Consider the following 14,653-nt stretch of genomic DNA (forward strand, 5'->3'; position numbering starts at 1 on the left):
CTCTGACCCCGAACAGTGGCTCTCAATCCCAGCTGCATGTAAGAACTTTCTTTCTTTTTTTTTTTTTAAGATTTTTTATTTATTTATTTGACAGAGAGAGACAGCCAGCGAGAGAGGGAACACAAGCAGGGGGAGTGGGAGAGGAAGAAGCGGGCTCCAAGCGGAGGAGCCTGATGTGGGGCTCGATCCCAAAGCACTGGGATCACGCCCTGAGCCGAAGGCAGATGCTTAACAACTGCGCCACCCAGGTGCCCCAAGAACTTTCTAGGATACTATTTCAAAAACACTCAAGCCTGGGCCCAGCTGCAGACACTGAGTCACCTGACCTGAGGAGGGGGGCCCGGTTTATGTGCGGTTGAGGAATTCACCAGGCGATTCTTCATGTGCTGCCCAAATTGAAACCCACTGGCCCAGGAGATCCAGGGACGAAGGAGAGACCATGTACCCTCAGCACTAGCCTACTACCAAGCAGATGGGAAAGGAAGGGAGAGAAGAAAACTTGAAGTACCAAGATAAGGTTTTCAAAGAAGTTTGAAAATGACATCTTTTGTCAACAGCAGGTTAATGACCAACCTAACTGAAATGAAGCCATTAGTAAGGCTTCATAAGAGTCTTACTAAGACAATAGAGCCTCCCTCTGTCCACATGGCTAAGGAGACCCACGGCCACGGCTGAAAGAAGACACACCCAGGTTTACAAGAGGGCAGTCATTTAATGCAGAAATCCAGTTAACAGAAAGAGACAGAGGTTAAACAACAGGTAAGACATGGAACGATACTGCATAGTGTCACGGATTAGTTCTTACACGGTTGGTCTGTTTTCCTTAGGATTCAGATTCCAGTACGAAGACAGAGAAGAGATTTCAATTTAAAAATAAATAAATAAATAAATAAACAAACAAACAAACAAATAAATAAATAAACAAAAAAAAGGCAACAGAAGGGGAATCTTCCTGCAACAAGGAACATCCACAAAGAATGCACAGATGTTTGGTGCGGACACAAGACACCAGTAGGACAAGTTCCGAAGATACTGCATTAAAATTTCACAAGCATGGGACAATGACGAGAAAATTATACTTGCTTTGTTATGAATCCTTTTGCAAATAGAAATGACTCTCAGGTAATTGTTATATACAAACTTTCTGAAATAAATGGCAATCATACAAATTTTCCCACTGCAATTTCCTCTTTTTTTCTAAACCTAGAGGTGCCCCACGGCACTGCTCCCCATGTCTCACAGTCAAAGCAGAAATAGTCATTAAAGCACTTGAATCCACAGTAGTCTTGTCCGGAGAAAGGTATGGAGGTTTCGCATGATTTTCTATCAGTCATCCAGAAAGGGCTGGCAGGCAACAGGTTGGAATGTAAAAAGACCGTTTTGTGCTTGGGATCCCGACTTGAATTCCACTCTGTTCCTCTCAGGAGCCGTCCGCACCGTTGGACGGGCCACCGAGCTGTGAACTTGAGCGTGGACAGTCAGACCGTGGAGTCCCTGCCAGACTTTAGATGTGCAATCTTGGTCCGGCTAATAAAGGGATAAGCAATGCAGAGACCTCCAGCTGCCACAATAAAGCCCAGGCTGCACCAGGCGCAGAAGATAGACCAGCTGTAGCCGTGCTCCACATCAGCGGGCAGGCTGTAAATCAGCTTCGGGAGCCGGTTCAAATCATAGGAGATGCTGGCCGCGTACGTGCAGAGGGAAATGGTGCAAAATATCCCTGCAAATATTGCAAAGAGAAAGGAATGATTGGTTACAGTGTGGCCTGCTACGAGGCACGTGCCAGACAGGCCTTTATGAAAATCAGGTCAACTGATGAGCCGGTCACTCCAAATTAGTCAAGGATCTATAATTCTTGCCCTGGAATTAACTTGCATTCATTCAACAAACATTGGCAAAACCTTTATGTGTCAGACCGTACACAAGGCGTTGGAGGTATACGAGTGAAGAACACGGGAGAAAATTCTGATAACTTGAATTATTCAGGATTATCTTGCTGGGATGGTATGTATATTTGAATTTATTTTTCGTTTGGGTTCTTAAAACAACAAAATAAAAAATCTCACTATTTTTAAGGAAAAGGTCTTCTAGAATCACTCACACCTAATACAAAACAGTCTTCATTTCCCCTTGTTCTATACCTGATTTGACACATTTTTATAGAGTTGCAAGCATCATACAATGTCTGTTTTCCTTTTCAGTTACCATTATCGTTAGTACTTATCATGTTCCCTGTAAATATTATTTTAAATGAATTTTTCATGTGCTAAATTATATTTTAAGGTACAGAGCATGGCACGTACTAGGGCCTCAACAAATCGTGGGTTTTTTCAATGAATGAATAAAAGCTTTTACTTTTTTTAATTTTTATGTATTTATTTGAGAGAGGGAGAGCATGAACGGTGGGGAGAGATAGAGGGAAAAGCAGACTCCTCACTGAGCAGGGAGCCTGACATGGGACTCAATCCCAGGACTCCGGATCATGACCTGAGCCGAAGGCAGACGCTTCACTGACTGAGCCACCCAGGCGCTCCAATAAAAACTTTTAAATGATACAAATTAAATCCAGGATGTGGGAATTGACGTAAAAGAGCTGAGTAAGGGGATCATATACTTCAACCATTCAGAATCTAGGAGACGATTTGGGTGACATAAAGCGGACAGACCCCCAACTTTACTTTTCCATACCAACACATGTAGGTATAATTAATTGTCCTTCCAGAACACTAAAATCAGGACTCGGATAAAAATTCCCCAAACACAGTACTTTAAGTACTTAAGTGATGCTCCAGGGGGATAGATGCTTCTAGTCCACCCCAGTGGACCCCTAAGGATGCTCCTTCGGGATGGGCAGGGGATCAGAATGAGGCCGTTGCAGGAGATGGGTAATGAAAACAGAAACGAACACCCAGTGAAGTGTTGGAATGTCCAGTTTGTTCCAAATTCTGTGCATCTCTCCTTCATACTTTGGGTTAGCCCGCCATGCAATGGAGGTTGCAACTATGGGCTGGAAAATTGCTTTGGGGATATATCGAGCATCTCCATAGGTAACAGAGACACAGATTTGGGGACTAAAAAGAGGGCCAGAAGTAACAGGTTTCCCCTGATCCTTTTACTAGAGCTCTGGGGATCAGAAACACTAGCAGAAAAACCAAACTCAGAGCAGGGAGCAATTGGGAGGAAATCGAGATGACCTCAACGCTATTTTTAAGCTCCAGAATTCTGCCTGCCCTCAAATCACATAAGGGCATATTGCCTGAACCCTTTCCCAAATGTGCATTTAGAAAAGAAACGTTTCAAATTAAAAGGACACTTCATCTGCCATAATTTGATATTTCCTACCCTTTGTCTAACTCTGTTTTTGAAATCTAAAGTGATTCTGTTTTTCCAAAAAGGATAAAATCTTATCTGCTGACTTCCTGCTCCAGATTATTATGGCAAACATATCACTTTGAGTTCTCCAAAGATTGTGATGGAAATAATTCTTTCATAAAGGAACGGACTCGTCAAAAAATACTCCTCTGCTTTTTTCAAACTTTGCGAAGAGCAAATGTTCCTACATTTACATGACTGTTTTCACTGGCACCACAACAACGATAATGTTTATATATAACAAGGTCTTTCTAAAGAATGCTGGTAATAGAACAATAAGACAGAAAAAATTGATCTCTGGAGTATCAACAGGTAAAATACAATAATAGAACAATGACCCGATCTCAGAAAAAATAAGTCTATTCTACATCTATGTCTGCGCAGAGCTGAATGCCTAAAAGCAAGGCTTTTACGAGTAATGTAGTTTTAATGACCTCTGAAAACTTGAGTTCAAACTAAGACTTTTAAGCATCCTTTGATGTCCAAATGCATTGGGCTGAGATGCAGGAAATGTGTATTCTGGTCCCCAGATCTACTGCTAATCACTGTGCGACCTTGAAATTACCTAACCTCTCTGAGTCTTAGTTTCTTCATCCAGGGGGGAAAAAAAGGGGGGGGACTTGGGTCAAATTCCTGTGATTCTGTTATTCCAAAATAAGGCATGGAGCAAGAATATTGCCCCACCCCACCCTACCCCCAGAAAGAAGAAGAAGAAAGTGTGTATATACTATACGCGTTCCCTTTGATTTTATACTAAATGTTGATTTTGTTAGCACCTTTCCCCCGCCAGCTCCATAAAGTTGCTTTTGGTAAAATGAACTTGAGCAGAACACCACCAGGGCACATGGAATAGAAAAGGATTATAAGAAATAAGCTAACTTGAGGACTTAACCGGAAGGATGATTTTCTCTGCCCTCGGTGTCATGAATGATTGTGCCTTCTGTCTGTGGACCTCAGGGACACTGTGCATGATGTCACTGATAGACATTTCTGTCTCTGACGGAGTCGCTGGAACCTAAAGCGGATCAGCAGCCCACCATGAGCGGAAGTTGGGCGCTCATGTCATGCTTTCTGCTACTGACGTCACGCTTAGACCCATCTGCCCCACAAACCTGATGCCTCCTTTATCTTATTTGTATCACTTATTTGTATTTATTTTATGGTGGTATAATGGTTGCTCTGTGCCACTGAAGTTCTTCTTGGGAGAGAGCACTTGTCAAACCTTGACAAAAACCTGCCTTATTTTCTGTTGCCTTTACTCACTGTGCTTCAGGTTGACGGGGACGGTTACTAGGAGCCCACAAACAGGCCCCCATCCCCCCTGCCCCCATTCCACAGATGCTCGCCCGGGGGTGCCCTTCGGTGACATTTTTAATTCTTCCAAAACGCTTTTGAAGTTGTTTGGAGAAAGAGGAAAGTGACTAACAAAAAAGCACATGCAAGAGTTCCTCTTTGTTAGACCCTCCCATGCCTCAGAGAGTTCGCGAAGAGGGCTGCCACAGCTATTGTTTGTGGAACGGGCAGGCCTGTGTCTGATTATTACCAGGAAACATACTGACAGGAGAGAAGCATTGTTTCCAACTTGCCCAACAAGATTTTGTAAAAAGAGGCCTAACTGACTCAAGGTATTTTAAAAAGGGAAAAAGGAATCCTCACTTCAAAGACACCAAGCGTGGTTTGAATGAGGAAAACATCTTTGTTGGAGCTGGATTATTAGTCTCAGGTCGATGTCAACTGCGGAATTCTATTGCAGCTCCATATGCACATCTCACAGTGCTCACGTGTTTGCTCGGGCTGCCGTCACAAGGCACCAGAACCGTAGGTGGCTGAAACAACAGAAATTTTCTCATGGTTCTGGAGGCTAAAGGCTGAGATCAAGCTACTGGCAGGGCTGCTTTCTTCCCAGGCCTCTCTCCCTGGCTTATAGATGGCAGTCTTCTACTTGTCTCTTCATAATGTGTTCCCTCTGTAATTATGCCCAAATGTGCTCTTCTCATAAGGACACTGGTCATATTGAAGGATTAGGGCCCACCCTAATGACCTCATTGTACCTTAATCACCTCTTTAAAGACCCTATCTCCAAAGACAGTCACATTGTGAGGTACTGGGGGTTAGAATGTCAAGCACAGGAATTTGGGGAGGGACACAATTCAGCCCATGACATCGTATATGTGTGTAGTCAATGTAGGAAGCGTATTTCTATTTCTTTTATAGGTCTTGGCAAGATTTTACTATTTTAAATGTTATTTAATCAGTTCTTTGGCAATTAGTTCTCAAGCATCTACCACATCCCACCCCAGTTCTGATCATCTTAGAGGTTGGTTTAATAAGTCCTCATTGGTCACAGCCATGATCGGTTTGACGTCGCTGTGATCAGGACCCCAGATGTTCTTTCCGTCCCACTTTCCAGCACTCATCTCAGGGCAAGGTAGTAGACACCCCCTAGACTAGAGTTCCACACAGCTCCTAATAGTGCTGAGCACATGGAGCCAACAAAACCTGCCGAACAAAACTGAGTTCTACAACACATGGAGTTCTACCAACCTAAGGACCGGGTCATCCCAAATTACCCCATGTAGGGCTTACCCAGGGAGCAAGTTATCGCAGATAACGCTGCACGTTCGTCAGCAGCAATCCAGTTGATTCAAGGTATGGGTTGGGGTACAGAAAGATAAATGAGGTACCACCCCTGCACTCAAAAAGTTCAAAATCTAACGGTCCTTCCTGAAGATCCAGGAGGAGAGAGGTCGCCTCGCCTCCATTCTTCTTCTAGGCTCTCCTTCCCTTCCCCTCGCTCCCTGACCAGCCAGGAGTGCCCTGCGGCTACCACTGACACTCTTCAGCCGAGCTGGAATCCCCGGCTGGGTCATGGTTATTGCCAGTAGCATCTTCAAAAGAGTGAAGAATTACTGGTTCTGAAAAGCCCTGCATGCAAATGCTTTTCTTATAATATATTAAAAAGCTTTCTACCAATATTCTTAATTAAAAGATACAAGGATACAGCAGAATTATAGGGTGGGAAGGGATCTTTTCGGATCAGGATGGAAGTAAATTTATGCAGCCATCTACACATCATCAACCCAATTTCCTTCCCCGAACTCCTCGAGGTGCCTGTGGCCAGCTGGCGAGCTGTAATGAGGGTAACTGGGCCCACTCTTCTGACCGTCCTCCTTTGATGTGCTTAACAGTGTGAAAGGAGTGGGAGCTGCCTCACGCCGGTCAGCCTGCTTCATAAATAACGCCGCTGCAACACCCAAAGGCATAAACATTGATTTTTTTTCTTTTTCACTCCTTCAAACGATGGCCTGCCCATCATCCCGGTCTCTTTGCTCTTCCAGCAAAAATGCCTCATGCTACCTTCACACAGATTACTCAAAAAGCCATTCCTAAGTCGTCTTTCCTAAATGAGTGGGCAAGAAACAGACAAAACTTCAAAAAATTAAATAGAAGATCCACAATTCGCAATTAGTAAATCCAAAAACCATCCCATCTTTTCCTGCAAGATGGCAGCAATCTTATGTAATGCAAACCCTGACCTGATGTGACATGAGGCTATTTATAGCCCTTACTGATCCTGCTTAGTGTGAATATTCATATGTTTTGCTGCAGAAATGTTAATGGATTTGATTTCAGACCCCGCTGAGGGCGTTAGATAATATAAGATCTATGCACCGTATTTACCTTTCTAAAATAAAACTTAAAAATCCTGAATTCCAAATCACACCTGGCTCCCAATGTTTCAACTCAGGCACTAAGGACCTGTGGTTTTAGGTCACAATCAATGGATAACCTAGATAATTCCATGTATCTACTGTAGTGGCTTTTTTGTTTTTTTGGTTTTGTTCTTTGTTTCATTTTCGTTTTTGTTGTTGTTTTTTTTTTTAATGCGTTGAAGCAAAGGAAGGGATAACTGACTTTGGATGTTGACTGTTCCTGAGCTTTGCTGGGCAGCCTGGGGCCTGTCACCTTTCTGTCTGCTGTCACAACACTCACTGGACAGCCCTGCCTGTGAAGGAGAATGGATCCAGTGGGCAGTGAGGCCCCCATCAAGGGAGGCCCAAGCTTTTTTTCCTTTTTTTTTTTTTAAAGATTTTATTTATTTATTCGACAGGATAGAGACAGCCAGCGAGAGAGGGAACACAAGCAGGGGGAGTGGGAGAGGAAGAAGCAGGCTCCCAGCGGAGGAGCCTGATGTGGGGCTCGATCCCATAACGCCGGGATCACGCCCTGAGCCGAAGGCAGACGCCTAACCGCTGTGTCACCCAGGCGCCCCGGGAGGCCCAAGCTTTAACCAATTTTTGAGATTCCCAGTATTTTAAAAGATAATAAAACAACAGCAACAGTGACATAAACATTATATTTTAAAACGCTTGCGTTGAATAAATGAACACTTTCCAATCTTTGTATGCAGAACTGAAATTCTAATCATTATGATTATATCACCATGGCCATCTAAAAGAATCCATCATTGAGTGTTGATGGCAATAGGCTTTCGCAGCACCCCGAGAGCACAAGATGAGCTGGAAGGTGTCTTACTCCCTCAGCCCTCCGCCCGTGCCTCTTTGTGCGTGCGGCACCTCAGAGGCCATGAAGTCCAAGGGCCACATCTGGGGTGCCTGGGGGTTGTGAGGCCTACCGCCGGTCCTGCTGGAAGGCCCTTTGAGAGGCCCCAGGGCAGAGGAAGGGGGCAAGCCCCGGCACTGCTGGGCCACATGTGGGTAATCAAGGGCTGTCTGCAAGCAGTAAGGCAGAAGGAGGAAGACTGTTTCAAAGTTTCCATTTTAACATCTCAAACTGTCACATCACTGATGCTCTTCATTGAAGGTTTGGCTAATAAGTTCAGGCGGAGAATGAAGATACCAACGCATTAGAAGCGGCTAAGTTTAGCCTCCGAAATCTGTGGGAGAGATGCTGACAAGGGCTGCTGAAGACGCTTCTGCTTAATTAAAATCAATTCTTTTAACCCTTCGTGGCTCCCCTCTGCGGCTCCCACACGGGAGCACCCTCCAGCCCATTTATCTCAGGCAATGGATTCCTGTAGTTACCCGGCATTTACAAAGGAAAGGGAAAGGCAGCATTTGAAACTGCAACAAATGAAACAAACCTCTCTCAACCCACCAGTCAGGGAGCAGACGAGCACAACACAGCATATCCACCCCTGCAAGAGCAAGCAGCTCTGCAATATTACGGGACACAACCGCGTAGAAGAACAGAGAAGCAACACGGGAAAGCTAATGGTGAGATAGTGAATGGAAGCCCAGAAGACCAAGTACTTTACATGGGATGTGGGTTGGGAACTCCTTCTTCTTCTTCTTCTTTTTTAAATGAGGCAAACTCATCAGTGAGATTTGGTCCAGAATAAGAAAAAACATTTAAACAACCTAATTTTTCCGGTGGTGGGATCCACAGGAGGATTTTGCCCTTTATTCCAAAAATGCTGGTTGGCCGACCGAAAGCAGAGAGAGCAAAACAACGTTAGTTTGTGTCTGTTCGTCCCTCAGGATGGATCGTCAAACGTCAGGTCAAACGTCAGGTCGGTAAGTTTGCGGGGGAGGGGAGTTGTTGGGGGGTTTTTGGTGGTTGTGGGGTTTGTGTTCTTGTGGCTCGTGTTTTGTTTGTCCTGTTTTTGTTTAACAGTTGCACAGGGACTTTTGATGATAAATCCTGAGGCTGCCGGAGTTACAGTCCGTGTGGGGATCCGAAATAAGGGCTGAGCAGGGAGCGGCGGAGCTGGCACAGGCCACCTGGCGGCTAAGTGCTCTCCATGCCCACCCAGGGCTCAACGACCACCCTCTTCTCATCTAAAAACAGAACGGCCCACAACCTTCTCTGGAACCCTCCCTAGCCCTGGCTTTTGTGGCCCAGTGATTTATTTTACTGCTAATAATTGTTTTATATCTAAGAGCATCCTAAATTATTTATGCATTACCCATATTAAAGTATGTTTTAAAACCATCACTAAGGCTTTCTTGTCTAAAGCTCCCCTCATTTTCCCGACAAAGGACGTGATGTGGGCCTTTCTAGGGTTGGGGGGAAGTGAATCTGCAGTTCTTTGATATACACAGGGACACGAGTCAGAAAAATGGGGGCTCAGCTAATAGGGGGAGGGAAGAAAATGGACAAGATTTTTAATGACCATTATGTCCCAGCAGAGGCTTAAAGGAATCTTCTGGGCAGACAGGCCTGTCTGCTTCTTTGCTACCCTGACCCATTTGGGTTTTACGTGAGGCACCCAATAGGTAGTCTGGAGGGTTCAAATCCTCCTCCAAAACCTCAGGAACTGGAATTTTAGCCTCCCTGTGCTACAGTCCTAGTGTATTCACCAAAATCCGGAACGCTTAAGTTAGTTTTCTGCTCAGACTCTTCCGGGGCCGTGTGATTTCCAAATGCTCTGTCAGGGTGCTCACAACGATGACCCTTATTACTCACAGAGAGAAAGGGGCCCATGGCAGTTAGAAGGAAGGGTCTCTGCCTGTGACTTGGGTAACTCAGGCTTCAGATCAGCTGCCCAGAAAGCAAAGCACCACCTATCTGTCAACCCTGAAAGACAGGCAGACAGAAAATGGCGTCAGCTGATGAAGAGGTCCTGCTGCCTCCGGTTAAAGCTGGCACGAGTCAGTGGCCATCAAGTGAGAAGTGCTGGCAAACCCAGTCTTGGTCACTTGAAAAACTGAACTCCAGAGAAGTAGAAATAGGCTTGTTCAGAAATAGCTACATATCCAAAGTCATATTAGCTCTGATGCTGAGTGTGCCTGTGAAACTCTTCATCTGACATTCACTAATCACTAATACATTATTTGTGTGTGTGTGAAGGAGCAGAAGGAAAAAAGATTTCTTCCCTGTAGCCACTTCAGTGTCGGCTGTCAGCTCAGCTCCTGACTCCTTTTTAGACAAAAGTAGCCTTCAGTTGCTATCAAACAGACCACAGTCATGTCTCCACACACCACCCCCCTTCCAATCCCCTGCTTTAGGATCAAGTCCCTCCTCTGCTTAAAACCTGCTGGTGCCTGGGGCACCTGGGTGGCTAGGTGCGTTAAATGTCTGACTTCGGCTCAGGTCATGATCTCAACGTCCTGAGATCAAGCCCCAAGTCAAGCCCTGCTTGGGGCTCTGTGCTTAGCAGGGAGTCAGCTTGTCCCTCTGCCCCTCCCCCACTGCTCATTCTCTCTCTCTCTCTCTCTCTCAAATAAATAAATAAAATCTTTTAAAAAAACTGATGGCTTCCTAATTTACGCTTAGACTGAAATCCAAGCCACTGTCTGCATCTCCCCGCGCTCCAGCCACACTGGTCTTTTGTGACTCAAAATACACCCACCCATCCCCGACTGTAGGGCTTGGCTCGCCCAGCAGCACACTCCCAGCTGCCACCTGCTTTTCACAACTTAGCTGGGAAATCGCCCCCTCAGCAAGGTGTCCCTGAGCCTCCGATTCCACCTTGTTTGTTTTCCTCACAGCTTTTATTACTATCACAAGTTATTGTCACTGTCTCTCGATGATGAAAATGGAGAAGGATTTTTATCTGCCTCATTCATTGTGTCTCTAGTACTTAAAGTAGTGCCTGGTACATAGTGAGTCCTCAAAAACAATCTGTGGAGTGAAATGAATGCATGTTTTGTGTGTAAAAATGACCCCAAAGACACCATCACTAAGACAAGTACTTTGAGTTGACTGTCAGCCCAAGGGGTGGTTGTGCTGACCCCTCTCTCTCTGTCTCTCTCGTGGCGGGCTCCCGATATACAATGGCCAATGCTTGCCGAGTGTCCAGGCCAGGGCTAGGGCCAAGGTATGAACCAGAAACAGGAAAAACAGAGCTGGCTCATACGGAGATTAAACCCAACACATTCCCCCCCACCTTCTAACAGGCCACCGTGGAGAAACCAGGCCTATATTATGAACACTGTTGTTTTCTTCAAAGACCTTCCCTTCTGCCAGAGAGACGTCTGAGGTGTTCAGCATACCTGTCATGAGGAATAGGAGTCCGGCCACATGTTGGGTCAAGCTTTCCTCCCAGAAGAAACTGACCGTAGCCACGATGCAGCCGCAGAGCAGGACCGCCACCGCCATGCCCAGGAAGCCGGCGGTGATTCTCCTCAGGTCTACTCTCAAGACAGAAACAGATAGTCGAAATGGGAAGCAGAAACAGCAGAGTTACTGAAAACTAGAGAACGAAGAGCTTTGTGTGCATTGTAAACACTAGTCAGTGGCACGGGCAGTCTTGGGGTCTGCAGGCTTGGGGTGCTTTAGGGAAGTCTCTCCCCAGGTCTTCCACCAGAGGACAGATGGGGTCAGAGTCTGCCTTCTCCGCATGCACGTAGAAGTCTGTACCACGCAGAAAGCGGAGCAGAGGACAATGCCCAGGTCAACGTGCGTAATAGACAGCAAGTTACTTAGGAAAAGGAGAGTGAGGTAGAGATGAGAAATGTCTTCACTTTCCTTAAAAGAGTAATGGGCGCCAATTGTTTTATTTGTCTTTGTCACAAAGACACAAACGTGATCCCAAGGCCAGAAGCCCAGTCCCTCCCCACCTCCGAGGCAAAACCAAGACATGGACCAAAGACATGGATCCGGACATATTTTCGCTCTGATCACCATCCTAGTGCAGCATGCTGACTGCTCACCCTCTCTTATTTTCCTTCCTCTATGTCCTTCCTTCTCTCCTTTATTTTTAACAAATCGAATTTTAAAAATTGTTAGCTAAATGTCTATGATCCTTCTTAAAATAGTAGTAGATCCCAAGGGTAGATCGACTGCCCCAGAGGCCCGTCAACAGCTCTGGGCCCACATGGACAGTTTCTTTCTTTTAAAGGGGTTTCTCATTTCCAGCTCAGAACATCTAAATGAAACTGCCAAGAAGAGGAAGTATAGACACTTCAGGCCAAGGGCCAGGGGCCGTGATCATTTAAAGGGGCTGAGTTTAATGTTAAGGGGATAAGTCATTTTGCAACATCCACATCTGAACAGAGGAAATGTCGTAATAGGTCAGCCATTGTTGTCTCAACTTCCTAAATTCCCTATGGTTGAAGTAGTAATTCTATTGTCTACGACCATTAAAAGCCACAAAGTTCAGATATAATCTACATGGGATTTGCATTAGTACCACCCATGTTAAGTTTATCTGGTAAATGTGACTTTCTTGGAAAGAGCTACGCATGCAAATGCTGGAAGTGTCTTTCTGCAAGAACCTCAAAAAACATAAAGAGAACACTCAAGTACTGGCTTGAGTACAGTCTTGCTATGCAACAGCAAGCCACAGACTCCTCGAGTTGAGAGGTGAGATTCTTTCTCAGACTCCTATGTTGATCTTTTCTCACCGGACTTAAAACCAGTGACTACGGGGCTTTCTGGACTGTTGATTAAGCCAAAGAACTCTAAACACTCATAAAGAATTCAGACGTAAGAACACTTAGATAAAACTCTAACTCAGATCTGCTGAGAAATGCTTGTTAAGATCAGCCAACAAGAAAGAATTTTCAGGAAGTCATAGCATTAAGAAATAAAGCACATTTCAGCCAATGACTTTCCGAGTCCTCAGTCTGCCAATCCGAATATGTATCGCGTGAGACCAGGACTACAGGAGCACCATAAGAGTTTCCATATATCTGGTTCGATATTTAAAACAGTCTCTTGATCGGCAGAGATTGCCTCACAAAATGAGATTCTGCTTGGTTTTCTGCAGTGGCTTTGGTCACCAAACAAGATCCCTAAAGTCCTTACTGCTTATTTCACTGGAAACATGACAATGTTGGCCTCTGACTAGGGTCTAGCTTTTTGCTTTCCTGAGTCATCTATCACCAGGCAGCATGAATCAACAACTTTCAGGTAAATATCAGCCCACTTTAGTGTCACACTGCATGATCCTTTCTAGATGTTCGCATTTTCCTGACAGTGAAAAAGAGCAGTTCCCATCGTCAAGATATCCTCTGATGACAGACATCCTCTGAGAAAATTACAACATACACTCATAAAGATATTTTAGCAGAAATACCAAGGCCTGAGGTAGACGTGGTAGCTAAAATGAATATTGTATAAACAAAACAAAACTGAGAGTACCTAAGCTATAATCTCCTTGGTTTACTAAGACAAGTCACAGAGCAGGTCCGTGCACCCGATGACTTGGTAAAGAAAAGATGCAGGAGGCCATTTGCGGACAGATGCCACCAGGGCAGAAACACACGCTGCCCTGTCTCACGAAGCCTCAGGCCTGATTTTCACACATTCCGTCTGTAAACAAGTTGTGACGGCAGCACACTGAAATGACTCTCAGAGTCTCTGACCCAGCTGCATGGGGCCCACAGGCCCACCAATGCTCAGCACAGCATCTCTCGGTTCAAACCTAAGAGGGCTGGTAGGAATACTTTTTGTTCAGAAAGACACCATTTCCTCTCTGACCCTTTCCCAGAAATACTCACGAAGCAGGTGCCATTCATCTTGCTGAATTGTCTTGGTTAAATTGAAAGGAATGTTTCGTAAGCGGATTGGCTGGGAAAAGTGGTACTTGATAGCCGTGCATCTCTGTGCAATACCTTGAAGGGAATAAGAAATGCGATTTACGAGTCTGGGCATTTGTAACACGATTCTGGGGACCAATGGCGGAGTAATGCGTCCCGAGCTAGGTTGAGTGGGGGAAGGGATCAGAATCTCTTGATGACTCTCAGTCATACAGGCAAGTCGGAGCAGGAAACACCTAAAACATGAAATGATTTTTTAAATCATGTTTCACTTCTGGATGTGTTAAAGTCGATAAGGATCTAAACTCTCCTAATTGTTTTTCAACACTGACTTTGTATTAACGAAACACAAAACTCCACGAAGAGAAATGGCCTGAACGTATACAGATGGTTGGGGGAAATCAATTTAAAATTTTAAGTTAACCCAGATAAATTACATGTGCCTGAACTTGATCCAATCTCAAACTCTCAAACGGGTTGCATCAAAAAGTTCATCAGGAAGTGTATTATTTGGAAACCAGAAGACATCATTCCATAAAGACAAGCTTCTAGTTGATGGTTTAGGTGGTGATTCAGTCACCAGACAAACCTCAATAGCCTATGTAACCCCAGGGCAGCCGATGTATTTCCTTAATACGAATTTTACTGACCTAAATTCTGGGCCCCAAGAGAAACAGTAATATTAAGGGTGGAGAGGGGGGGAAAAGAAAAATAAAAATAGAGAGGAAAAAGGAAAAAACTCTCCCTACGTTTTCTGGTTGCATGGCCAGCCCTAGGTGCAATATTTTGAAATGGGCAAGTATACCCATTGCTTTATCTGGTACCTTCTCCTA

At 44.9% G+C, this 14,653-nt stretch overlaps 1 protein-coding gene across 1 annotated transcript in view; it reads right to left on the reverse strand.

Moving 5' to 3' along the window:
- Window positions 1-692: 692 nt before the first annotated feature.
- The window catches only part of TMEM178A (transmembrane protein 178A), a 47,291-nt gene continuing 33,330 nt past the window's right edge, over window positions 693-14,653 (reverse strand). The window contains exons 2-4 of the mRNA XM_045809019.2: window positions 13,782-13,895; window positions 11,331-11,468; window positions 693-1,720 (exon numbers count right to left, since the gene is read on the reverse strand). Of these exons, the coding sequence (XP_045664975.1) occupies window positions 1,479-1,720; window positions 11,331-11,468; window positions 13,782-13,895 (494 nt within the window). The 3' untranslated portion in view covers window positions 693-1,478. The remainder of the gene's footprint in view (window positions 1,721-11,330; window positions 11,469-13,781; window positions 13,896-14,653) is intronic.

The sequence above is a fragment of the Ursus americanus genome, chromosome 7, assembly GCF_024610735.1.
Source record: "Ursus americanus isolate L20-20 chromosome 7, mUrsAme1.1.p, whole genome shotgun sequence".
Taxonomy (NCBI): Eukaryota; Metazoa; Chordata; class Mammalia; order Carnivora; family Ursidae; genus Ursus; species Ursus americanus.